A 26346-nucleotide genomic window follows, 5' to 3' on the forward strand; every position below is an offset into this window, starting at 1 on the left:
TCTTCGGGCTCGGTCATCGTGAAGACCTTCGTGTACCGAACGTACTGTTGTGTAAAAGGAGCAAAACAGCATCATCTATACACTATTTTCTGTATATCGCCTCAATATGAAAACTCCATGATATACTATACTAGTACAGTGCACGCAACAAGATCCATGTATCTCATTCTCACATTGCATCTGGCTCCATCTCCAATTTTCGCTACCTTGTTATCTCTCCCTCCAAGTCACGCTGTCCCCAAATCTGACCTCAAACTCGACCGCACCAAACACACCGATGGCGGGGTATAGGTCGCCTTCACCCATCAGGCCGTCGACGCCTTCATCACGCTCGTCGCGTTCTTCGTCGATATCCCAGCCCCACCGCTCGTCGGCCTTGCCGTCTCTGGTGACAAAGGCTCGCGTCTTGACCTTGGCCGTCCTCGTTCCCCTTGCGTGGCTATCCACGGCAGCTTGTGTGGAGAAATGCATGCCCACGCCCACGACTTCACCCTCCTTGAATGCTTGGACAAAATCCCGCCCGCCCCACGAGTCGTTCACGAATCTTCGCCCGTCATCTCCATGTACGCCGATGCTTGCGCGGTGCCATCCAGGCAAACGCCATGGTGGATAGGGTTTGGCAGCGAACCCTATGGCAATACCCGAGTTTTCATTGACGATACGGCGGATGGCGATTTCAAAGTAAATCGTCTTGGACTGCGATGTAAGTAGCGGGTTGTCCATGCAGGCAAAGTACAATGGAATCGATGCCAGGAAGATGGCGTCCTGCTGGTGTTTGCCCGTCACCACCTTCCATGTCGTTGGACTTGTCTGCCGGAACGTCGTTACATGCTTCCTCAACTGCAATGGCGGAGGTTCAAGAGTGATGTGCCCTGCATTAGCCAGAAGGTGGATCTCGTGGCTAGGCGTGCTCGGTGTATACACAGGGTGTTTTGCACACCACTCATGGCCCCGGGCCGCAGAGTCGTATGAGGCGTTATTCGCCGGCGAGTAGTCCTGCGGTAGCGGCGGAGGTGGTGGGAGAAGTGACGTGTCCGGAATCACGGTCCAGTCATGATATGGTGGTGGATTGTCGAGCTCCGGGTTCTGTTGGTGTGAAGGGGGTGGACCCGGCGGAGGGGAGAATTCTTCATGGTGTAAGCTTGCAGAGGCGGCGCGGTGTGACGGGGGTGGACCCGAAGGAGGCTCAAAGATCTCCCCAGTCCCCTGTCCGCCTTTGTGTTGTGATGGAGGTGGCCCTGGCGGAGGAGCATAATGTTCTTCATCTGGGTCATGCGTTCGGTTCCATCTTGGTTGATGACCCGGCTGATCACTTCCAGAAGGGTCGTCTGTTCCGACGTCGATTTTGCCCTTGAGGGACTTGAAGAGGCCCATGACAGGCCGGGTGGAGGCAAATAGCAATGGTTGTCAGTAGGCAGGGGGAATAAGCGATGCGTTCACAACACGAGACTGTAGGAGCCTTGAGCCCGCTCGTTCTTGTCCGGGGTCAGACAACCCCAACTTTCACTTAGCTTCTTCTGAAAAGAACCTGACCAAGTAACAGTCCGATCTCGAAGTATATGGCGCTAACACGATCAAAGTCGCCAAGGTCCGCTAGATTGTAACGGGGTGGTAGAGTCACACTGATTGATCGAAGATGCCGCACCAGGTACGGTCCTTTTTGCTTTGCTCTTAGTGTTGCAACAAACCATGTAGTACACGACGGCTGCAGGCGTAGTCGCACTCAAGAAAGAAAAAAAAACTGTGGTCCACGAGTCAAGCCACCCACCCTGTCAAAGGGAATGAGAGTCTGGGTCGGTGCAAGCCCAAACCGAGTCAAAGCAGTAGTGAGGACGTTGGTCGAAACTGAATGGACCTATACCGATACAGGTTTCTGCGCCGTGCCGGTCTTTTCCCACCCTCCCACTCTGCAAGGATGGTGTGCGTCTAGCGCACAGAGAGGTTGGGGTGTCCTTGAGAAATGGAACCGAGACTGAAGAGCAGACGAGAAGAAAGGATAGGATGGCAGTAATGGCGGGATTAGGTTCGAGGCACGAAGGTTCGAAACGTTGAGATAGTTTTTTGTTAGTTTCGTTGCTGGTCTGATAGGTGGAGTGGCTAGGTAGGTCGGCTGGTAGGCAGGTAGGCACGGTTCTGAAGCCTTGTTTTGACTGAGTAAGAGATTGAAACTCGTGTTCACAGAGGGCCTTGAACTTGACGCCAGGCAGGATTTGACAGACGAAGGGGAAGGGCTTGTCGTCGTTGCAGCTGAGGGACTAGCCAAAATGACTCGAGTTGTCTCCGAAATTCTTTTGGTGGTGTCGTTTCCTCGCTTGGTAAGTGAACTTGGTCCAAGCGCAGTCGAACGCACAATGCAGGTTTGGCGTTTTTAGGGGTGGGCTAGGTCGACTGGGTCGGGTCTTCTACGTGATGAGAGGCTCGAGGTCGAAATCTTGATGAGGGTGGGCGACTTGACTCCAATCCCTTGATCCCAGGACGGCAGACGGATAGACGGAGGGAATCTGGGACGAGGATTTGACGTGATGGTCGAGCGTGGTGGACTAAAGGCGGGGTAGTTGGTAGTTCAATGAGACGCGTGAGGCGCAGCAGCGCTTGCAGAGGAGGAGAGCGAGAGGGAGAAAGCGTTGGCATGTGATGAGGGTCCTCCAATTACAGGCCACAAATTGCTAGTGACACTGGACACCAGCAATGTATCTCGTAAGCCACCAATAGTGCTTAAACTCTTGGCCCTTATCGCCTCTTCGGTGGCCCTTCGGTCCTGGGCACTCAGGCACTTTAGGCTTCCGGGCACCTACATGCTACCTATCAGTCGCCACTGAACATACCTTTGACCCCGTTGGCACTGACTTTTGGCTACTTATACGAGTAGTTAGTTAAGCCGAAATCATCCTCCCTCTGTCTCTGAGCATGTGATATCCTGCACACATACACACCCACACCACTCAAGTAGTTCCCGTCTATCGATTATCACGCAGACGCGTTTCAAGTCTTCCTCTATTCCGTCCCTTCCGACATCTCATTTTCCATCCGTCCTCCTTCGAACCTTCATCCACTGGCAGGTCTCTGTGGCCACTGGTCAAGCGTCACTGGGCTACCTGTCAAGGTGAAGTTCACCGTCGCCTGAGTCGGGACATCCACCAGCAATCCATAGTCACCGGGGTACAGGATTTCATTGCCATTCTCATCCCGTCGCGACAGACTGCCTAGCGTCAAGTTCAGTGTCGCCGTCTGCGAGGAGCCCCCTGTGATGTTGAACAGTCTTTGGTACGCAACAAGCTCCTTGATGGGATGTGGCGCGGGTCCATTCTGGCCACTGATGAATCCCAACGTCACAAAGTCTGACGCGACTTTGCCCGTGTTGGTGACGTTGACCTTGAAGCTGCTAAAGGGACACAGGTCGAGGTACTTGTGCGTCGAGCGATCGCAGCCCGACACGAGCTGGGAGATATTGAAACTTGACTGCTGAGGTTGAGCCACTGATAGACTGAAGTTGGTGTAGTGTAGACCGTATCCGAACGGAAGAACAGCATCACTGAACCATTTATATGTTCTTCCCGGATTGCCAGACGAGGCGTTGGGTCTTAGGTTCATGTCGGTCATGGCGACCTGTTCAACATAGTTGGCAGGGTATTGTGTGACAGGAAGTCTTCCTGCTGGCGCCACCTTGCCCGTGACAATGTTGATGAGAGCATCACCTCCAGCCATGCCTGGGTAGCCACCCCACACGATGGCCGAGACGTTAGGGTTGTTCAAGAAGGGAGTGTCGTCGAGCTGGTCACCCATCTGAAGCAAGATGACAGGTTTGCCCATGGCCGCGACCTGATTGATCAGATCGACCCTCCCCGGAGCCCAGCTGATGTCGTATCGATCCAGACTCTCGCTCTCGTCGTCGTCGTTGATGCCGTCTGCGATGATCACGATGTCGCCTTCTTCCGCCGCCGACATAAGGTCATCCCAGTTGTCTGTGGTAGGGAAGTTGATGTTGTTCAGGGTGCTGGAGTATTTGACATTGACGTGCGGCAATTGCTGCAAAGCATAGAGAGGTGCATGAAGGAATCTTGCCTGGCCAAAGTAGTTCCCTTGCAACTGCGTCGTCACATTGGCCCATTCGCCAAATAGAGTGATGGTGGTGTTTCTGTTTGTCGGCAAGGACAAGGGCAGTGTGCCATCATTCTTCAGAAGCACAATGCCTTCCTCAGCGGCCTTCAATGCGAGAGCTTCGGATGCCGGGGTCGACACATTCTGCCAGCCGAGGGAGCGATACGGCGTGGCAGATGCAGGATCAAAATACCCCAGGCGTATCAAGGACGAATAAAGACGGATGAGGGTCTGATCGAGCACACTTTCGTTGAACAGTCCCCGTTCAAAAGCGCCAGGCAGATGTGTCTGATAGTATGTGCCCTGAGACAAACATCAGCGTTTACTCAGCGTGTCATGGTTGGACAAGTCGACTTACACAGTTGAGATCGGTCCCTGCTTTTAGGGCGTCGGCGACAGCTTGCTCTCGAGATGTCGTGTAATCATGGGGCGAATAGATATTTTGAATGGCGTCGCAGTCAGAGGTCACATACTGGCCCTCGCCCGTCCAGTTCCAGTGTTCCCTCAAGATGGTCTGGAGAATGTACGGGTCGGCACAGGTTGGCACGCCATTCAAGGCATTGTAGGAACACATGATTGAGCTATAGTTTGTCAGTGATGTTGCTCACAAGGCCGAGTGCTGATACATGTCACTCACCCAACATTGGAGTCTCTGGCACAGGTCTGGAACGGTTGCATGTAGTATTCAGCAAGGTCTTGGGTGGTGACTTGGGCATCAAAGTTGTATCGGTCTGTTGTCACCCAGTTCTCCAGGTCGTAGGCTACAAAATGCTTGCAGGTAGCGATGACCTTTTTGATGGCTGGATCATGACCACCTTGAAGACCGTCGATCAGGGAAGCAACATAGGACTTGAGATGGAAAGGATCTTCTCCCGGAGTCTCCTGTCCGCGGCCCCAACGTGGATCTCTGCCACATGATAGGTTCGACATCAGCTTCAGGTCACTTGTGTGTGTGTAGAGACTCGAATAGCAAAGCCAACTGACTCACTTGTACGGGTTGATGTTGGGTGTCCAATAGTCCAGTCCGCTCCGGTTGGCATTGTTGAAGGCGCGTGCTTCGGTACTGATAACAGTCGCAACAGCATGAATCAACGCATCGTCAAAGGCCGCCGACATCAGAATCGGTTGCGGGAAGGAGGTGGCATAAGAGAACTCTCCATTTGGGCTGAATGTCACACCTGGGGAGCTTGCCACGCCGTGCAGTGCTTCCTCTGATATCTGATGAGCACAACGAGCAAAGCCTCTTGGGGGTTTGGGTTGAACTCACGCCACCATTGGTAGCTATGGATCCCCAAACGTGGCACTCCTGGAGAAGTGTTGCCTGTCAGGTTGAACTTCTCGTCGAGATCCATGGCTCCAATGAGCGCCCTGGCTCGGTCTGCCACCGAGGCAGATGTATCACAGACAGTATTGTTTGCAAGAGGTCCATGGACACAATCTGGGAACAAATCTGCTGCCGCCGGCACAGCAAGCAGCGCGAGGAGCCCAAGCACAGTAGCTGCCATGGTTCCGATGCTCTTTGCACTGAAGATTTGCAATACACGCTTTCACGGCGGATAAATTGAAGAGAGGGAAAATTCGACCTTGACCGTCTCCATCCTCTGTTTATCAAGGGCAATTGCATTCACCTACCTGGTACCTACTGACAACGGGCCCCCTCTCCATTATCCGCAAGTTCCGTCGAGTCCTCAATGAGGAATTAGCCATCGTCGAGAATTCATCCTTTCACAAGAGCGGTCTTGCAGCGACGATCATTTCAGTATTCAATTGCCGGCGGTAAACAACCGGGAGGACATGAGTCGTGACCGATGGCGATGACTGCACAGACAAAGTACCTCTGTGCACTCGGTCAAATGCCTTGACGTTCGATGAGCCACAGAAATATGCACCGCTAAGCATTTTGTGGCGTGGATTTGAGTTGTAAAGGGCTGAAGGCCGGTGGCGGGGGAAACACGGGCATGACGGCGATCATTCCTAGCTTCAGGTATCGTCGGATATATCGTCACCAGCTTCTGCGCCTCGGTGATTTCCCTCTAGACCTGTGTTACTTTTTCAGTTTCTTCCCGGCCATGGTTGAGTTTTGGATAAAAGGGCAAAGACAATCAGACCGGGAGATGGGGAGGGGAAGAACGAAACGACTTCCCCATCACTCATCAAGTCGTCATGTCGGTTAATTAGGCTAATAGGCCTGCCCGCTGTGACTGTGGAGGTGGAGGACCAGCATTTCATTCTGTGGAGATGCTTTAGTCTGGGACTCTGGAGCCGTCTCTTGCCTCTCGTGATGCTTTGCCGATGCTTGGTGCTTGATGCATGCCACCACTACTTGCCGTCAGCTCAAGGTTTGGCCTCGACGTTCCATGGAACATTCGACGGGCGAGTGGATGGCTTTTATCCAGACATCCAGACGAGTCTCGTTCACCAATAGCAGCAGGTCAGACCCTCCAGTCCAGAATAATGGGAAAGAAAATGCTGGTCTGACATCTGAGTTCTAGGAGGAGGTCAGTGCTTCCTGGAGCCTCTATTGCGACGGGTACGAGGTTGCATTCGCAAATCGAGCGCTGTCAGACACATCCGGAGCCTGGTGATTGCGATGGCGTTTTAGAAACGGACGCTAGCTGCCGATCCTTAAAGGACAATTCCTTGATTTGGCCTTGGTTGGTGCTTTAGCCCCAGCCGTGTGATGCTTCGCTGCGCTTTCTCCCGATTGCACGTCAGCTAGCCAGGAGTGCCAGGATATCTCACCCACTCTCCAATGGAAGAGACCATCAGGACGCATGATCGAGGTGGATGTGACATGGTCCATGTGTGTCCATGTGTGTTCTCCAGGATCTGGAATTAGCCTGAAGACGGAAGACGGCACACCACCAGCACCACAGGCCACCCCAAGGTCATCAGCTGTCGAACGATATACAATATCCCCAAGACACCGCCCTTGGGTCGTGGTCCTGTCTCCAGTTCTCCAGTTCTCCAGTTTACCAACTCTCCCAAGAGACAGAGATTTGTTGCTGTTGACCTGGTCACTACAGTCGCAACCATGGTTCACTCCGCGGGCAAGACGTCCCAATTCACCGATGCTGCTCTCCAACAGCGTATGCAGCTGGCCGGCAAGGCTGGCCCGCAGGCGCTGGTCAGGAACCTCCGTGTCTTCCTGATTGCCTGCTTTGCTTGCATTGGTGGTCTTCTTTATGGTTACAACCAAGGTGTCTTCAGTGGTGTCTTGTAAGTCGCTTGTCGCTCTTGTTTCTTCGTGGAGAGAAGTCTCATGAATTGTTTGCCCCGTTTCCTGCGGTGGTGAGTGCACTGGCGATGGGATCAAGTGGCTAACAGTCACAACAGGACCATGAACTCCTTCAATAGACACATGGGTGATTACACGACCGACCAGTCGAAGAAAGGCTGGCTCACCTCCATCCTTGAGTTGGGTGCCTGGACAGGCACTCTCTACTCTGGCTTCCTCGCCGAGATCATCTCCAGGAAATATGCCATCTTGGTCAACACCTGCATTTTCATCCTTGGTGTCATCGTGCAGTGCACCGCTGTCCAGGCTGGTCACTCGGCAATCCTAGGAGGCCGTTTCGTTGTGGGAATGGGCGTGGGCTCACTCTCGATGATCGTTCCAATGTATGTCGCCGAGTGCTCGCCTCCTGAGCTTCGAGGATTGCTCATTGGAGTGCAACAATTCGCCATCGAGTTTGGCATTATGGTCAGCTTCTGGATTGTAAGTATATCGATTATTCTGGTCACGTGACACACTTCGCGATACCTTCTCTGTTCAGGTGGCTGCTCCACTTTGCACACCGCCCCGCCCCAGCTCCCCAGCTCCCCACCCTCTCTCCCTCTCTGTTTGTCTAGCCAGAGACAGCCCTACACAATCCAGATACCACCAAGGCATTTGAGAGTCAATACGACTCTGTGGCCCAGTGTGGTCTGGCTCTCTTTGTTGCTTGTTCGCCTTCTCTCAACCCTAACATCGATGGACCCCAACAGCCTTGCGTTTTAACTGACTCCTTTCCTAGGACTATGGTACCAACTATATCGGAGGAACTGGCGATGGCCAGTCTGAGGCGGCCTGGCTCGTGCCCCTTGCCCTTCAACTTTTCCCTGCCCTCGTCTTGCTTGTCGGAATGGTCTGGATGCCGTTTACTCCTCGATGGCTGGTCCACCATGGACGCGAAGAGGAAGCTCGTCGGACACTGGCCACTTTGAGATCGCTCCCTATCGATCATCAACTGATTGACTTGGAGTTCCTCGAGATCAAGGCTCAGTCGATGTTCGAGAAGCGGACTGTCGAGGCAAACTTCCCTCATCTGGCAGAAATGACGGCAACCAACACCATCAAGTTGCAGTTTGTTGCAATCGGGTCGCTATTCAAGACAATGCCCATGTTCCGCCGCGTTATTGTCGCGACAGTGACCATGTTCTTCCAACAATGGACTGGTATCAACGCCGTGCTTTACTATGCTCCTCAGGTGGGTGACACTGATGCCGATCTAGAGGCTTGCAATGTACTGACAGACCCCCTAGATCTTCGGCTCTCTTGGTCTGTCATCAAACACTACATCACTGCTCGCAACCGGTGTGGTCGGTATTGCCATGTTGTTGGCAACTATCCCATCCATCCTTTACATCGACCGCATTGGAAGAAGACCTGCCCTGGCTCTGGGTGCCCTTGGAATGGGTCTGTGCCACTTCATCATCGCCGTCATCTTTGCGAAGAATCAGCACCAATGGCCCACTCACCATGCTGCTGGTTGGGCTGCTATTGTCATGGTGTGGCTCTTCGTCATCCACTTCGGTTGGTCCTGGGGTCCTTGGTAAGTGCAACCACAATTATATTTCCTGCGCAGAAGATAACAAGGAATGCAGTGCTTGGATCGTTGTCGCTGAGGTCTGGCCTCTGTCTGCGCGCCCCTACGGTATCGCCCTTGGAGCATCCTCGAACTGGATGAACAACTTTATTGTCGGCCAAGTCACTCCCGACATGATCACTGGCATCACATACGGGACCTTTATTCTCTTTGGCTTGTTGATCACCCTGGGAGCTGGATTTATCTGGTTTTTCGGTAAGAGACTCCACAACCTAACCCCCCTACACAAGTACTGACCCATCCGGCAGTCCCTGAAACCAAGCAACTCAGTCTTGAGGAGATGGATCTGGTATTCGGCTCCAGCGGTGTCGCCGCTGCAGACCAGGAGCGCATGGCCCAGATCAACGCCGAGATTGGTCTCACTCGTCGCCTCAGCGCCCTCCAAGGAATCGACCACAGCAGTGACGAGAAGGTCTCCGAGGTCCGGGAAAAGACGGCCGAGACAAAGGTTGTGTGAACGTCCGCAGCTTGAGGCTTGAGATGGACAAGTCACCTCTGCTATTGAGAGAGTCGCAGGGTCCTCAGACTGTGGTTTGGTTGACAGACTTTATGATTCCAGTAGACAAGTCTCATAAAGTGGTGACGCAGTTGAATTTATCCCTCTGGCATGACTCTTTATGAAGAACGAGCGTAACGAAGTAGTCGGCGTCACCAAGTAACCCGTCCCAAATATAGTCAGTCTTCAGGGACGACAGTCTCAGATGTCGCGGAGAATATATTCCTAACGAAGTCCTGACTCGCACCTTGAGGCATCGCTAGCTGATTGGTCGGGACTATGTTATGCCGTACTCATCGATCCCTAAGAAGGTACTAACTTATCACATACTAGACCAGTCTCTTATATGTGGAAATACCAATCTATAAGTGAACTAGCGCCTGTCATAATAGGTATAGCAGTTAATTAGTAATGTCTAGGGTCGGGACTAGAGACTCTACTTGTAATGTAGGCTCAATGCCTGGGACTGGGACTACTTAGTTAGACAAGACTAGTTGGCAAGATTGGAGGTAGGTAATGTTGGTATCCTTGTGTTGTGAGGTCTGTACGAGGTAGGTTTCCAAATAATCTATCCGTCCCACACCGTTTGGTATGTTGCTCGGTCTCGGACGCCCCCTGGGGGAAAAAGGAGGGTTGTGTTCACATGGCGTCAAGATCTGGCGGTTGGTGTTGGGTAACTGAGATTCCCACACTCTCCGGGATTTGTGTCGACAAGGAAAGCTCAATCTGCCTCTTGGTCCTGCCGTGCACAACTTGTATTCGTCTTTGAGCTCCATCTTTCTCCATGGCCAGTAGTCTTTCCACGAATGCTGCCAACATATCACTGTCACAGATCCCTTCTCGCCTTTTGATCGTCTTCAGCAAGAACAGAGACCTCTGTCGAAGCTCTGGTTCCCGGCACCTCGTTGCTGCCATGTAGAGATGCGGAACAATCCCAAGGTTCATGGAAATGACAGGCTCAGAACGACTGTGAGAGTCATCTTGGCAGGCGGTTTCAAGACGTTTAGCTGACCTTCTCGGCCTAGAGTCTTGCAGCATTCTTTGCACGATCTCCTCTGCAGTAGCGAGTAACTCCCTAAATTTCTCCGTGCATAGATCAAAGACCGTCTCATTGCATTCCATGCATGAACTTAAGGTGATGTCAAGAGCAATGCTCGAGGCTTTGAGGGTGAGTGCGGCAAGGTCGTGGCTTCGTTTCCGTTGTAGCATGCGCTGAAAGGCGACTCCCCAGTCGTTGAAGTGCTGTCGAAGGACCTGATATCTTTCCTCGAGGCTCTGAAAATACAAGGTGGGTGAATCACACTCTATTTTTGCCACTTGGACATTGCGTGCCAAATGCGATATCTGATAGCGATACATTTCGAAAGACGACCGGGCGTCGTCCACATCGGTGAAAGTGGCGGGGACTGGAGTGACTGAGGTTATCGCAAAGGCAGGAGGAGCTTGGAATCCATCCCTCCCAAACTCCATGACCTGGGTGTCTAGTCTCAGGTACATTTGGACCAAGAGATGCCTCGGCAGGTAATGTTCTGGGGTGTTCTCAGAACGACGGGCAAGCTCTGCTAATATTCTCATGCCCGAGTATATGTGACTCAGTGAAGAGGCAAAGTGTGTTCGAAGAATCTCAATGCAGGCGAAGAGGACTGACACGGTCAGCGCAACATCAACTGCCCGTGCGGATTTGCTTGTATCAAGCTTGACCACATGTTGCATCGCTCTGCCGTAGTGCTGCATGGCAAATGCAAGCAGAGTGGAGTCCGAGGGTGGTGAAGGGCACAGGAACAATTCATGTAGACCACCAATAGATATGACCGCGTGCTTGATGGCGTCCTCATGATGCGCCGTGGTCAGTGCAAATCGAGACCACAACTCAGGACGGAAGTATCCTGCCAATTCACCAGCGGTTCGATTCCGAAAAAAGTTGAACGATCTCTTTTCTCTCCAGTCCATGTCCGGAAGGGAAGTCATCGTGAAGAGGGGGTCCGGGACATAAACAACAAAAGCCTGGCCCTTCCTGCTCGGCTTGGTGTTCTTCGCTTGGTCGACATATCCCTTGCATTCTCTCTTGCTTCGGATGCATCTCTGGCAACTGGGACGCTCTTCGTCACACTTCAGGTGACGAGCCCTAAAAACGGTCAAGGTTCGTTGTCTATGCAAAATCGCGAGATAGCATGACATACTTGCACGTAACACAACCACTGCGAACTTTGCTCCCTCCAATTCTAGCCAATTTCGGTGCAGTCATAGCGACAGACTGATTCGATACCCCTGATAACGCCGAAACCTAACTGCAAGGCTGTGTAAATCTAATGATGGACGAGTACGTGGCAGATGCGCGCCAGATATGAGGACGGACTGCCCGTTGCTTGAGCCATCCGCCGGAACATCAAAGTGCTTCTTATATTGTCAGATGATAACGGCGTGGCCCGTGGCTCGAGGCTACCCTCCTTTTGGGCCACATTGTGTGCCTTGGGCATCTTGTCCCCTGGCTCTATACCAACCATTCTCAGCCTCACCGTGTCGGTGTATCGTCCGGCGATCCAGGTGTTGTCAACTCCGATCAAAATTCCATAGGTACTATGGTGGGCAGCGCAATTGATGAAGGAGAGTGTACCATATGTCGTTTGGCTGCATTAACTTGATTCGGTTGGTCTGTTACGAGTCAACCTCCAGCCTTGAACGGGGAAGACGGCATCTGTGATGGACAATGCGCCCAAGCATTGACAATGGCTATCGCTTGTTAGTAAGTCTCCCAGAAAGGGAATATTTGGTCGAGGTCTCACACCTGTTCCACTCAACGTACGCGTCCAGCCTCAAAGGTCGCTTCCCTGACCTCCACGACGCCACTAATGGTGGCACGGGCGAGCCTTGCCCCGACATGTCTTGGTTTGAGGAGCAACTAGCGAGGGTGATGCAGCGATAGGACCGGATGGCGGGTTGACGGGTTCAAGATGGTTCCGTACGTAGAGTGTTGAAGGTTAAAAGATAGAGCGATGCCTCTCGAAGCGAAATCCCAAAATAAGGATGAAATGTGGGGGACGCAGTTTGTCCATCGATGAAAAAGGCTTGGGCCAGATCGGATGACCACCAAACAAATCACTTTACTTTGGACACCAGAATGAGTTTGTGACTTGTCTTTCTGTATCGTGTTTGACAATTTGCCCATGGCCCTGATTCCTGTGGAGCTCGCTCTCCATTGACATTCATGGATCGTCCTGCAACGCAATACGTACGAAGACTCGACGGAAGCGATTCCGGCCCACACAAAGGGATCTTCTCAGGAGGCATGGGCCCTGGCATATTATTCTTATCCTAACCTACGCCACCTTGGATGTGAATGCTCCTCTTCTGTCTCACCGTTAACAAGCCAGGAGTGGCCTTCAGACCGGGAAGGTCAATCTCGAGCAGTGCACGGCTAAGATGCTGATATGCAACGTCATCTCAGTGATAGGAAGATTGCCATTTCCAGGATGTCGACAGGAAGAGCTTACGCCCGATGATGAGGTTGAATGTTCAAGTTCGTGCCACGCGGAGGTACGCTGTCCATGATCCGCCAGAAAGTATAGACAGTGATATCGACTTGGGGGCCATCTTACGCTAGGCCGACTCTGAGGGGTTTCTTCGACCGACCGTATCGGACGATAGTGACATGGAAGTGACAGACATTGACGAGACAACGAATACAATCAATCCCTGGATCTGACGTCTTTGAGGTGGTACCTTGATCGTCTCAGTGACAGTGCTGTCTGAATATCCGCCCGACAAGTGAACCAGGTTTCTTGCTCAATTCAATCAGACCCAGAACATCATCGACAAGGGTTGGATGTCCACATCTCGAGATGCCTTCACTCCAGTCGGGAACCACGGACTGTACCACCATAGGTATACTTGAATGCCCAAGTTGAGATGGAGGCGAAGCAGCGAAGAAGAAGAAGGGCAAAAGAGCAAGCATATGATGCACCCCGTCAATCCGAGGGCTTCGAAATGGCGTCGTACAAGATCTCGAGGTATGCATCAACTCTCCCATGACACAAGTCGAGAAAGAAGTAGCATAACATCTGTCTAACTGGCGGTCGTTGATGCGCAAGATGTATCTGTCATAGGTTGACATTGCGGTAACCTCGCTGCCATTTAGAATTCTGCAGTCCAGATAGAAGGTTGACTGACCAGGACAGATCCAATTAGTACGTCACCCCCATAAACACGTTTTCGTCGACCTGCGATGGTTGCGAGAAGATTGACGGTCATCTCGGCGACAGGTGCCAACCCCCATTGCTCACCTTTTTTAGGAACTCAAGAATGTTCCTAGCATCGCAACACTCATATACGAGCGGAGGAGGATGCACACAGACCATGGAGCGCGCCCTCCCGAGCTGAGGTCCAGATCATCACCGGCATTTCAACCATTCACTCGGAGCACTCGAACGAAGAAAGAGCGTTGGGGCCTTTTTGAGTCCACGTTTCCTGGTGTCCATGCTTTGTTGCTTTGTTGCTTGGTTGCTTGGTTGCTTGCACGGACCTCGAACCCACCAGGCAGGTCCAGACCTCGACCGTGGCTTCGAGACCGACCCAGCCGCTGCCCCCAGATCGCCAATTCCAGCGATACATGGCTCGTGACATGTGATATCTCAGCCGGGTCACACATATGAGAACCTGGACATCGCAATCAGCTAGCTCTACAAAGCTCAGGCCTTGAGAGACAATACCTCCGGCAGTGCTCCGGTCATGAATGTGCAGAGACTGACAACAAATGATGAGTCTTTCTCCACAATTCTTCGACTGAGAAAAATGAGACCCGAGCAGTAGCATGCCCAAAACAGATTACAGGGACATCGGAGAAAAATAGGTCTCCCAAGCAAAGAAGCAAAGGACAAATATCCCGCGTGGAATTCCATCTCCAGCCCCGCGGGTCCAAGCCAACGGTGGTCGATGGTCGAGGCTATGGGACAAGCAGCAGCGTAACGTAGGATCTGTGTAGGCTTTGAAGGCATCGTTCCACACGGCGAACACGAAGCGAGTCAAACTACTGTCCCGTGCGCGAACAAAGACCAGATATAGAGGGTCACTGCAGATGTGGTTTGAGTCTTGTAAAATCAAAGACAACATGTGAAGCACCACGCTACCGCAATCACGAAGAGTGAATGTCAAAATGAAAACGAGAGAGACAGAAATGTAAGGTAGTGCAATTGATCCATTCTGCACTCGGAATACGCCAATGCCACAGCTCTATGGCAATCTTCGCCTCAGAGCAGAGGACGCACACGCCAATGCCACCGACGTCCAGTCCATTCACGCTTTTGCCGACTGCGAGGCTTTCTTTAAAAACACCAAGCGACTGAATCGCCCAGGCTGATCCGATCCAATTAACTGCACAATCCCCACCGACATCGGTAGGATAAAACAATGAATCAATCCCACCGAGGCTTGCGCCAATGAACGCCATTAAAGCCTAGCCAGTTGAAATTGTTGTACAAGAATGGCAAGGGGCCCTGCTAATGATCAAACGGGATGGGAGTTTTTGGTCCTGGTCCTGCTGTTGCTGCTGCTGTTGATAATGATGGTGGCGGTGGTGATAATAATCAATTCTAATCTTTCTGCGTCTGGTGCTTGGCCAGCTTGGTGAAATGGGCGTGGGTATCATAAAGGACACATGGAGTGATTGACAAATACAAGAACTCGTCCACCCGTTTGCCTCTTCGTGTCTCTTGCGTGTACTGAGAGGTTGAGGCTTCGTGATTCTTCCGTTCCTTTTTTTCCATCCGAATGCCATGCTTGCGATGAAAAGTCCAGACGTGCTTCGGCGGCCAATAAGGTCAAAGGAAAAAAATAAACAGATATGGGTGTCGTAACGGTCGTCGCCTATCGTTTGCCCTTCTTCTTACTGCTGGTACTCGCGCTTCGACCAAGATTGTCTCTCGACATGGTTCTCGTCAGGCCGCCGATGTAATCCTGTAGGAAGCGGTTCTCGGTCTCGAGCTTGTCGTGATCATTCTTGACTTCGTCGATCTTTTCTGCTAGGGCTGCGAGCGAAGATTGCAGATTTCGCGCTTGCCTGTGGTTCTTTGTTAGTATGTGAAGCAGTGCAATGTACCAGGGAAGTGCCTCCTACTCTTTCAGAGTCTCGCGAAGCCCACGCTCTATTCGCTCGATGTCCTCGCTGTTGCGCCGTGGACTCATGGCTCTTGCGTCGTCCGGGGGGTATTGGGGTCTTTCTCGCTGAACCACGTCTCGCCCTTTTGGTACGATGATGGTATTGGATCTTTGCCTGTCTCCCAGTCGGGGTCTTTCCATCCGCGTCCTTCGCGAGACTGCCCGAGGGGAGGTGGGTTGTGGGAAGTCCGACTCAGAAGAAGATGAGGAACCACTTGAGATCGGAGGAGATATAGATGGGCGGTGTGCTATGTCTGATAGTCCGTGCCCAGTCATAGAGACTGGATAAGGGAAGGGTGCCGTAGCCGTGGACGATGATGTCGAGGAGCTTCGCATCGGGCCTCCGCCAGGCTTAAGATATCTTTTAGCAGCACTCTGCTTGTCCTGTTTGTTGTCCCAATCTTGCTTGACCGACGTTCTGGAGTTGCCGAATGACGCATTGGCCTTGCGTGCAATTCAAGACGAGCGCAATGACCTAGGTCCAGCGCCAGTCCTAAGGTATTTCGAGCATCCAAGGCGGTAACACCCGTTCAGGCGGTGTCAACCAAAGATGCAATGGGCTTCGTTGGGAAGGGAAGGCTGTGAAGGCAGGTTTGAGAGAGCAGATACGAGTAAAAGCCCGAGGCTGCCCAAGTGGGTTGACGAAGTATTTGGGACCTTGGGGGAAGGGAGGGCACGGGATGCCCGCAGAGGGAGGGACGATGGCAGGGTTACTGGGCCGCAACCAGGGTCGGCGAAGTTGGAGCGAAGCGGAAGTTGACTGGAGTGGACAATGATTGTCGTGAATGGTTGGAGGGTGGATAAGATGATCGTCACAGGGCAAAGTTAACTGCTGGAGAGGAATATGGGCTCCCTGTTGCCCAAGAGCGGAACCTGCAAAGTCAAACGTGAAGGGCCTGAAGCGGATGGGTGCCCTGGCGAGCTGGCACCTGGGTACTGACTGAGGTCAGGAATCTCCTTCTATGTACAAGCAAAGCGGCTTGAGTGGTGAGGAGCTTGCGGTTTTGTGGACCGGGGGTCGGTCGTCCCACGGATCGCTGGCCAAGTTACGTCGTTCACCTGAGCCTTTGGTGGACCATGGGGGGTGATCAACAGCAGCGTTGCCTCCTGGGAGTCAGAGATTGCCAGCCTTTGAGTGGGCTCTTGGGATTGGATGAGACGCTGGGTGCTTGGATTTCCTTTTGGTAGGTGGAAATGGGTTTCACAAATAGGGCGAGGGTCAGAGTCGTTGCGTGTTTCAGTCACTCCTTCTCGGTGGCAGGAGTGTCCTCTTCTATATCAAGAAACCATCGCCGAGGGTTTGGGATGAGGTGGGTGGTGTTGCGGCAAGGGTTTGAGATAGACACAAGCGATGGCGGCCACGCGGTGGTGGCGAGTAAAAAAGGGTCACGATTTCCAGGGTAAAAATAATGATGATGGCGTGTGGAAGATGAGATGGCGCAAGGCTGTTTGTGGCCAGAGCAAGAAACGTGTGGTGGAAAAAGTCGGAGGGCAATGGGCAGCACCTGGACACCACCACTGACAAAGGTTCCCGGGGCTCGTCCCAGGTAAAGAGACGCCCTTTGGGGGGACAGAGACAACGAAAATTGGCGAACGGATAGCCGGAAAGCGCACCCGCCTAAGGCAAGCGAAAGATGGAGAGTGGCCAAGAGGAATGGGACGGGAGGCGGGACTAGGCAGCCGCTTGTGTAAGGGGGAGCCTCTCAGATGATTGCTCAAGGTGAAGATGGGCCGCTATACCTCCTGCGGTCTGACTAGGTCACTTAGTCACTGCGGCGGCTGCAAAAAGTCCTGCGGATTGACGTCGTTGATCACTCGTTCTTACTCCTCGATCGACATCATCTCTCCCAACCGGAGTTGCCATCGGTCTGAGGATCACGCCGACATTCAGGTTTCACTTACTCCATTGTAACTCCAAAGAAGGCCACCGGGCTTATCCCAGTCAACTCGTCGAAACGCGGTGCATGAGGGTCACACCCTCTTGCCAGAGAGCCTCCTGTGCATCGAATTCGTGACCCCAGCAGCCCTGACACTCCCACAGCCATCCTGGAATTCGGTTTCCTTGCTCGAACCTGCGTCTTCCCAAAAACCTCTTCAAGTCGAGTCTCGTACTCCGGCGAATCACCGAGTGGGGTTGCGTGGTGGAATGGTGGCACATCAACACACGAAAGATCGACGTTCCTAGTGTACTCGCCGGTTGAATAATCGCTGAAGATTCGGATATTTTCAAAGAGTCGTCTTGGGTAGGCTTGACCTCAGCCTATAGCGTTGCGTGACAGTCGCCCGAAGACCGGACTACCAGCACATTATAACCAAAGTATGGACACGGCCCCAGTTATCCGACAGACCTACGTGGTGTCTGCCCGCCAATTATTTTGCCAAATGCTCATGACACCATCAGAGATGGGCGAGTCCTATGGCTTGGATAGGAAACACCAAGGTCGTTGGAAGAGCGAAACGAAGCGCTAACGACCCGGATACCTTTCGCGCCCCATAATCCCTTGACGCACGATAACCCTTGTCACGTTGTCCGTTTTCCTTCTGTCAACACGAGCTTTTCCCTTGACGCAGGGACCGCGGTGACTCTGGGGCAGAGAGTCCCTGCGTGGTACAGATATATGAGAAGGGTTCGTCCTCGGCACCGTGGCAGGTGGTTACCACAGTATGCCAGTCTATCACGACGCTGGAGAACAAAAACCGTAAGAGAAGGGAGGTATTGGTGGCATCATATGGGACCTGTTTGCTACATCTGCCCCAGGCAGCGAGGATCGAGATATTCTCTGGCATAAACAATTCTCTTGCGGGGGCAAAAACCCACAAGCCAGAAGAGAACACAACGACGTCATCCGTCACGGGGGTGGAGGATTGCTTTTTCGGTCAAGCGATCACCCTCTAACAATCCGCGCTGTCTCACCAGGGCCACCGAGCCTCACTTTTGATTGATCCCCCGTGGCGAGAACAGACCACATCTCATAAGGTTAAATGGGGGCGATCTTCGTCCTCTGGAATTGAGGATGCTCCCGCGCGGCAACAGCAGCAGCTGGTGGCTTCCGTCCATTCCCAACGGCATTGTGCGACAGCAAGGGGCTGAAGGGGTTCTTGTACAGAACTGGGCGCACAGGCAACGCAACCCATGGCACGCACTCTATTCTCATGGGAAAGGACCAGCGCATGTCGGTGATGCGCCGGCAGTCTTGGGAATTCAAAGCCTTTGCTATTTGCGGGTTTGACCGGGAAGATGAAGATCTTCCTCCAAGAACCAAGCCACAAGCGACCCTCATTTGTTCCGGAAGACTTCCATCCACATTCAACGTCCTGTTGGTATCTACCGGCATATTTTATCTGTCACTCTTGAAAACCTAGACCTGCCCCTGCCCAACCCTTCAAGGTGCTTGTCCCAGTATTTGGTGCTCCAATACCCCCACAAAATTGAAAGGCGGTATGGAGTGAGGGCAGTGCTAAGTCTGCGAGGATACCCTGTTTGACAAAAACCTAGACCAGTGGTCAGGTAAGATGTGAGCTCCAGTTACCTCTCTCAAAACAGAAGCATTTTCTTCGAGCCCAAGTGGTGGACAACGTGTCATTCTCGGTTTCGGAGTGATGCTTGATTCTTGAGAGTCCTTAACAACCCTCCGTGTACGGGTCCAGTCAAGGTTGGTTGTCTATGGACCCAACTTCTGTTCGCCGACAAACGACAAATTCGCAGTCTTCTGACATGAATCATGACGGCCTTGCTCAGGGCGATGACGACCTAGCGTCACGCCCACCCTCAGTGGTGTCAGGTCTCAAGTTGCTGACACGTCGACGTAATGTGTCAGTCTCGTGGGGAGCAGAATTTGCCAATGGTAAAGTATGACCACGAGTATGGAGTTGGCAATGTTGTTTTTCTGGTTTCTTGACTTCTCCACACCTGCCCAGATATTGTCAAGCTCATCGTCAGGCGGACGGAGGAAGAGCCAAATGAGGCACTATCCAACCCTTGATTGGTATGGTATCTGCCTGCGAAAAGGAGCGGTCAGTGCACACGAATAACATCCAGCCTTTGTCGAAACTCAGTTATGAGATGCCGATGCCAACCTGTTCCTCCCGTCGCGGCCTCGTGCCCCTGTCGCTCAGAAATCGCGGTTGTGCGAGGATTCATCTCGGCTCGGGGCGAAAGGTTCTCGTTCGGCACAACTAATTTCAGGGTTTGGATACTTCAAGGGGCAAGTAGTTGATGCGGGTGCAGTCCAAGAGACGACGGGGATGTGAGTATCGGCTGAAGTTAGAAAGGAAGGCAAGTCCATCGACTTGACCTCATATATTCGTGACTATTAGTGAGACATGTCCTCATGGGCCAGAACTCTCACGATATCTTCGTTCTGTCCCTTCAGCAAGAACTGTAAGCTCCAGAGTTTCTCAACGTTGGCTTTTCACGCGACGTGAGTCACTGGTTTAGATTGGTGAGCCGAACTAGGGTCGGAGAAGGTCGAGGCCGAAGAACAGTGGGTTTACAATCATGGCTGCTGTTGACCTGGGAAAAGAGTGGTGATGGAAGATGGTAAGAATGTGATAACTTTGCAGAGCGATTGACATTGGATTGTGTTCGAGTCCTAACATTCTAGACCTCGCCCAGATTGAAGTCTACGTTACGTGCCCTCGATACTTGAACCCGTCTCGAATCTTTGAAAAAGGTGCCCATGGAGATGCGGGATTCCAGAGCTGTCGAAAGTATCGCAGTTGATGGCGTGATTGGTAGAGTCTTCGAGTTGTGCGTCCTTTGTAAGCGCAGTCCATGTCGGCCAGTCTGCCTCGCCTCGAAGAAGACAAGAATCAAAAACTGTCTGACGGTGTGCGATCTTCACACACAAAGACTCGCCAGGACATTTGTGCTCTGAATCCAGACTTCGGGAGACCCTCGTCAGACCAAATCTCACCTCGTTGTGGCAGAAGCCGGAGCAAATACCGACGGCCGCAACCCCTCGTTCGGCATCCTTTACCGACTCCAAACCCGTCCTCAAGTCAACGGTCTCTCCCAATCCTCGAAACTGGGAAAGCAAGCGTGAGTCCAAAGAGTGAAAAGAGGCAGGAAAAGGAAACAGCACGAAACCAAGCAGGAGAGGCTGGAAACTGAGATACCACCGCCTTCACATACACACTCTCTCTCTCCGCACGCGCTTCACCAGTGTAAAGTGTGAAACCCACACCCGAGAAAGGATGGGATCGCTCGACTCATCGTCACTCATAACGGGCCTCGCCCACGTCAACCTCACCGTCCCGGCCGGCACGCTCGAGCAAGCCAACGAATTCTACGGGACGACCATGGGCCTCACGCCGCGGGCGGTCCCGCAATTGCAAAAGGGCACTTTGGCGTGGTTCGACATTGGGTCCTCGGGCCAGCAAGTGCACGTCGCGTTTGGCGCGCCCTCGGATTTCGAGAAGCGGTCGTCGCGGCATCCGTGCTTTCGGCTGGCGTCCCCGGAGGCGCTTCTGCAGCTGAGGCAGAGGATCTGGGAGCATTTCGTGCGAGGCGGCGAGGCGGCGCCGACCGAGGCGGATAAGCCTGGAGATGTCAATTCTGGTGAGCCTCCTCTTTATGATTTCTTTGCCTATCTGTTGTCAAGTCGGGCGGGAGAAAAAACGAAAAAGGGAATTACATACCCATGCATTCAGGAATATGCTGTGAAACTAACTAATGCGGCTGGTCTGTGTGAAAAAGGATCCCAAGGCGTGGAGTATCCCCAACGGTTTTTCGCCAGAGACTACGCCGGGAACAGGCTCGAGTTCAGCCTGTAGTGGCTTTTTGAATCCAGTCATTCTTTCCAGGGACACGCAAAAAGCAGAGTGCGCATGGGTTGATCGAGGCCTAAAGAGTCAAGGCCCTGATCAACAATGACAATCTGCAAGAGGACATCGAGGGCTCTCAGCTGTCGAACGTATATCCTTGTGCGCTGTCATTTTCAATCCTTGAACGTGCGACGTTGGGGGTCTGTATCACTGCGACAGTTGGAATGTGAGTGAGGTGGTCCAACATTGAAGGAAAGAACACGATGACCCTTGAAGTATATCTCGATTTCTCGAATCGCACTTTTCCCACACGCTCACTTTTGTATGAACAAAAAAATCCTATCCTTTGTTTTTCTCCTCCTCCGCTATGGGAGCATCTCAAGGCGATAACAAGGTTCATTGGTTACGCGGCGAAGAGAAGTCGTTCAAAGTCGCTGTGCACTCCTCTCCATCTTCAAGACCTATTGTCTATCCATCCATTCGTCCGTCAAGACTCAGGAGAGAATCGATTTCCTCACCTAGGCATATGAATCAAGACTGCATTGCGTGTCCACCCATTGGACATTAGCCCGTGGGGGACCGTGAGTAAACGAGTGAGTGAGCGGAAAAGACAGCACTCCACAGCACAGCACGGTATCGATTCTTGGACTACTACATCGATATGTTCGCCGTTGAGAATGTCCACCCCGGCAGCCCAGTAGCCCAGTAGCCCAGCATCCCGTCCTTGATGTTTTATGTCTCCTTCCCATCCATCACACAGCGCCAGCTAGCCAGCATGGAAAGAAAGCTAATGACTGGTTTTCGCTCTCCTTGGAGTAAAGCACACCTTGTCCCCGGAAAACAAGGTTCGTTGAAACTGTTCCCCTGATGGTGAATATGTAGCACTCTTCCGGCACCACCAGCACTATCATCATCACAACCTACCACACTATCCACAGCTCTCACAGAGGATGAAGAACTCGGTGTTGTCTGCCCCCGATTGAAATTCTCTGGCCGTCTGGCTGTAGTAGACAAGCTGATCGTGTTCCCTTTTGTTCGTCAACTTCACGCCCTCGCCGTCGATGCAGTAAACGACGTCGCCAAGGTAGTGAGAAGCGACTGATCCGGCCCGCTGCCAACATCCGGCCACTTGCGATGCCACAGGTCGCAGTTCGGATCGAGCCAGTTGCCCGAGCAATTTGCTACCTGGACGCCGTACATGCCGCAGCCCGTCATCCAGAAGTTGACGCCGCCAAAGTAGTGGCTGTTCCACTGGCACTTGTCGATGACGCGGCGCAGGCCCGCGCGGCACTGGTCCTGCTGCGCGTCCTGGTCGCACTGCGCCTGAGTGCCCGACGCGTACGTGACGTCGTCGAGCACGGTGTCTTTCCACCGGAACAGCCGCAGCGCCATGATGATCCCGGACAGTTCCGTGAGGGTGTAGTTTGGCGCGATTGTCGCGACGTCCATGCTCAGGTCTTCCTTGTCGGCCCGTTTGAGCGTGTCGGCGGCGCCGGCGAGGATGGTGTTGTTGTGGTCGGTTGTGGTGGTGTCGTTCGCGGTGAGCGCGATGAGGTCGGTGGGATATTCGTTCAGGTCGAACTCTTTCCCTGTTATAGCAACCTGGAGTAAGGATATGGGCTTGAAGAAAGAAAGAAAGAAAGAAAGAAAGACAAGACAGTGGGAAATGGGGAAATCATGCGTCTCAGGATAAGCAACACTGAGAATTCATTCCAACAAGCATCCACAGAAAAGGGACGAGAAATACCTTGCGCAGGGAGATTTCCCGGCTTATGCACCTCATCGCAGAACAGATCCGCCAGTCGAGTCGCCGTGGGCGGGTCGATGTACCAGTCGCCTCCTCCTGTCGCACAGAGCGCAAATGGCGTGTATACCTCTGTGGTCGTGAATGGGGTCGGAGGTGTATCGGGTGGATTTGTCGGTGACGATGGCGGCTCTTGAGAGACGGGTGGCAACGACGTGGAGACGGGCATCTGAGCCTGGACAGTGGGGGAAAATGCAAAGAAGAAGAAGAAGAGGATGAAAAGACCGAGCCCTGGAAAACCGGACGGAGCCATGGTGACGCGAGAGTGAGAAGCCTTCTCAGCTACACGGTAGAGGAGGGTGTATTGAGGGCAGAGTAACGGTGTCAGATGAAGGAATCGATCGATCGAGAATTGGATGTGATCTTGAGATGATGATCCTCACAGTTCGAGAGAAACAGATTTGAATGGAGAGAGAAGAATAAGACTGAGGAAGACAAAGGTGAACTGTTCAATCAACCCTCGAGAGTTTTTGTATGAACCGTGCCACATTCACTCTCACCTCAGCCAAGGCGACAGAAAAGCTGAAGATGAGATGAGAGAAGACAGAGATATTAGCGGGGCGCAACGCATCGGGTAAAGTAATTGTCAATGTTGGGCAAGTTCCTCTTCCACTCTCAACGGGGATGATGAGGCTGAGTTGACTTGAGATGAGATGAGATGCTGTGGGACATGAGAATCAAAGGTCACACAGTATAGAAAGGTCGGGAACCAATAGCCAAAGGAGGCAAACAAGTGGCTCAAGAGAAAGCCCATCAAGGAGAAGAAACATACATGAGTTTCGACCTGAACATCCAAGGACTTTATCGACGCGAAATCTAAACATCTTTGCCGCCGAGAGTGTTTCCAATGAATTCGATATTGAACCTCGTGCCGTACCGGGAGTCTAGAAATAAGAGCAACGTCGAGTTAACACTTGCCTTTATCAACCATGTGCCCTGTTGGCTGCGATTGTCCTACAGCATCGTATGCGAGCAGCAAACAAATTGTCCCGTGCGGTTACACAGATCTCAGGTGGTGTATCGCCCGCATTTGTCCGTCTAGCAATAGTCGAGGCCGATGCTAGAGCCTGGAAGGCAGAGCAGCGCCACCCCGTTGCAGGCTCAGCAGCCACTCGACACCATTGACCAGATTCTGAATCCACTTCCTGTTGATCGAAAGCTGCGGGTACATGGACCACCACAGATGCGGGACGCCAGGATATACCTCCACCTTAACCTGGCCACCGGCCTCTTTGATTTTCTCGCAGTAGCAAAGGGCACTGTCCCTCCAGATGTCCATCTCGGCGACTTGGTAGAACACCGGACCCAGCCCAGAGTAGTCTGTCTGCGTCAAAGGGGTCACATAGGGATCTCGCGCGTCGAATTGAGAGATTTCTGTGTCCCTGGTGTGAGTTCTGTTCTCAGCCTTGAATAGAAGTGGGCATAACTTACGGCCATACAGGATGTTCATCTCCCGAGTAGCCACCGGCCCATTTTTATACCTTTCCCAACTCCCTTTCAACAACTGTTCTGGGAAGAGGGCGAGCTTGTGCCCCTTCTGGTCCGTGTAATCGTGGGGCATGCCGGTACAGAGGAAGACGTGTCCTGTCAGAGGAGGCTGCAGTTTATCGTCTCTCGCCATAATAGCAGCCATGCATGTCGTGTTCCCGCCTCCTGAAACGCCGCCCGTGAGAAAGCCTTTGGACAAATCTGCACCGATGGTCTGAGCATTGACTGATAGCTATCATGGGTCAGTTCACGCGAGAAGCGACATCTGTGCTCAACGCACCCATTTAATGACATCGTACACATCGTAGACGCAAGTGGGATACAACCATTCCGGGGCGAGGCGATATGCGACACTGACGACGATGATGCCCAACCTCATAGACAGGAGCTGACAGATGAACTCCTCCGTGTCCAGTCCACCCATGCACAATCCACCGCTGTGCGCAAGAACCATGACTGGTCTGGGCCCGGGATGTGATTTGGGGCGATAGATCCGAATTGCGACCGAGTGCCCATCGCGGACAACGACCGATCTGTCTTCTTCTGTCCAGAGGACTTGATCGCCCAAGGTTTGCTTGACGAAAGCGCTCTTCATGAACCGGACATTGCCTTGAGCGTGGAGAACCCGCGTTTGAGGCATCTTGTCAACCCGGGGAAGGAAGAATTTGGGCACACCTTTCTCCCTCCATATCTAACATGTGAAATACGTTAGACAGGTATCGCCGTGAGGTTCATTCGACGGGTAGACGCACCTCCGCAAGTTCAGGATCTGTCTCTGGAAACATACTGATGCTGTTGTCGGCCATCGCTGTCGGTTCCAGTCGGCCCTGTTCAGGTTTGTGAAGAAGAGAAATGTCTTTTGACAGCAAAGTTGCTCGAGGAACTACATACTCAGATGAGACGGCTGGTGAAGGAGCTGCCGCGTACATAAGCTGATCAGTGACTGACGGGCCTTGCGACAATCTCCAGCAACGAGCAGTCACAAGCGGCCGCGCAGTCCTTCAAGGCACGGGCTGGCACCCCATTGCAAAGAGTTGGACATCGGAGACGTCGCCCGCTCATGTTGGTGTCATCGTAAAGCCGGTGAGATAGTGTGGTAAGAGGTGAGGGCCTGATACCACCTTCTCAGACCTAACGAGCTGGGCAAAATGAAGAATACCTAGTATCTGAGATCTCGCCAGCCATTGGCTGTTGTGTGGAGCAGCTAAGTAACACACTGTGACACAGTAGGAGTTGATGGAGATGCCTAGGTCTGCGCCTGCGGACATAGAATATACAAATTTGTGCTCGGTACTCGGCACTTGTACTTTATGTCCACCACAAGGTCGCCTTCAACTTCCACATATCAGGGACGTTCATCTCGCTTCCACAACGCAGATTCTGAACCACCGAAACACCTGGCACATCGATACAGATAAAACAAGACGGCGGAATGAACAAACAACCTCCCAAACTCAGTGCTGAATCTCAGCTCCAGTCCCCATAATGTTCGTTCGAGCCTCGGCTGTTTCAACAGCGCCGACTTTCCAATCCCACCGGAATTGCGCATCTTCTAATCAACAGCACCCCGGAATTGTGGGATGACCAGCGACTCGTCAATAGTTCGGCAATTGACCCATTTCCGTTCGTATAATATCCTCTCGACCATAACACTCCCCCAACAGAGGCTGCAAGAC

At 52.6% G+C, this 26346-nt stretch overlaps 7 protein-coding genes across 7 annotated transcripts; 2 read left to right on the forward strand and 5 right to left on the reverse strand.

The window, feature by feature from the left end:
- Positions 1–210: 210 nt before the first annotated feature.
- Positions 211–1374, reverse strand: AYO20_11250 (hypothetical protein; the record flags this gene model as incomplete). The annotated part of the gene is made up of 1 exon (XM_022649502.1): positions 211–1374. One exon carries the CDS (start codon positions 1372–1374, stop codon positions 211–213), a length of 1164 nt encoding a protein of 387 aa, XP_022494508.1.
- Positions 1375–3045: 1671 nt separating this feature from the next.
- On the reverse strand, positions 3046–5603 carry AYO20_11251 (hypothetical protein; the record flags this gene model as incomplete). Its single annotated transcript, XM_022649503.1, has 5 exons — positions 3046–4401; positions 4457–4679; positions 4736–5005; positions 5087–5309; positions 5366–5603. 5 exons carry the CDS (start codon positions 5601–5603, stop codon positions 3046–3048), a joined length of 2310 nt encoding a protein of 769 aa, XP_022494509.1.
- A 1529-nt stretch (positions 5604–7132) lies between these two features.
- Positions 7133–9423, forward strand: AYO20_11252 (hypothetical protein; the record flags this gene model as incomplete). The annotated part of the gene is made up of 6 exons (XM_022649504.1): positions 7133–7317; positions 7435–7816; positions 8115–8567; positions 8623–8912; positions 8965–9161; positions 9215–9423. The coding sequence occupies 6 exons, from the start codon at positions 7133–7135 to the stop codon at positions 9421–9423; spliced, it is 1716 nt and encodes a 571-aa protein (XP_022494510.1).
- A 678-nt stretch (positions 9424–10101) lies between these two features.
- On the reverse strand, positions 10102–11707 carry AYO20_11253 (hypothetical protein; the record flags this gene model as incomplete). The annotated part of the gene is made up of 2 exons (XM_022649505.1): positions 10102–11587; positions 11643–11707. The coding sequence occupies 2 exons, from the start codon at positions 11705–11707 to the stop codon at positions 10102–10104; spliced, it is 1551 nt and encodes a 516-aa protein (XP_022494511.1).
- A 9101-nt stretch (positions 11708–20808) lies between these two features.
- On the forward strand, positions 20809–21387 carry AYO20_11254 (hypothetical protein; the record flags this gene model as incomplete). The annotated part of the gene is made up of 1 exon (XM_022649506.1): positions 20809–21387. One exon carries the CDS (start codon positions 20809–20811, stop codon positions 21385–21387), a length of 579 nt encoding a protein of 192 aa, XP_022494512.1.
- Positions 21388–22422: 1035 nt separating this feature from the next.
- On the reverse strand, positions 22423–23435 carry AYO20_11255 (hypothetical protein; the record flags this gene model as incomplete). Its single annotated transcript, XM_022649507.1, has 2 exons — positions 22423–22967; positions 23126–23435. The coding sequence occupies 2 exons, from the start codon at positions 23433–23435 to the stop codon at positions 22423–22425; spliced, it is 855 nt and encodes a 284-aa protein (XP_022494513.1).
- Positions 23436–24242: 807 nt separating this feature from the next.
- Positions 24243–25476, reverse strand: AYO20_11256 (hypothetical protein; the record flags this gene model as incomplete). Its single annotated transcript, XM_022649508.1, has 4 exons — positions 24243–24556; positions 24614–24902; positions 24951–25361; positions 25423–25476. 4 exons carry the CDS (start codon positions 25474–25476, stop codon positions 24243–24245), a joined length of 1068 nt encoding a protein of 355 aa, XP_022494514.1.
- Positions 25477–26346: the final 870 nt, after the last annotated feature.

This window comes from Fonsecaea nubica (genome assembly GCF_001646965.1).
Source record: "Fonsecaea nubica strain CBS 269.64 chromosome Unknown Scaff142, whole genome shotgun sequence".
Classification (NCBI taxonomy): Eukaryota; Fungi; Ascomycota; class Eurotiomycetes; order Chaetothyriales; family Herpotrichiellaceae; genus Fonsecaea; species Fonsecaea nubica.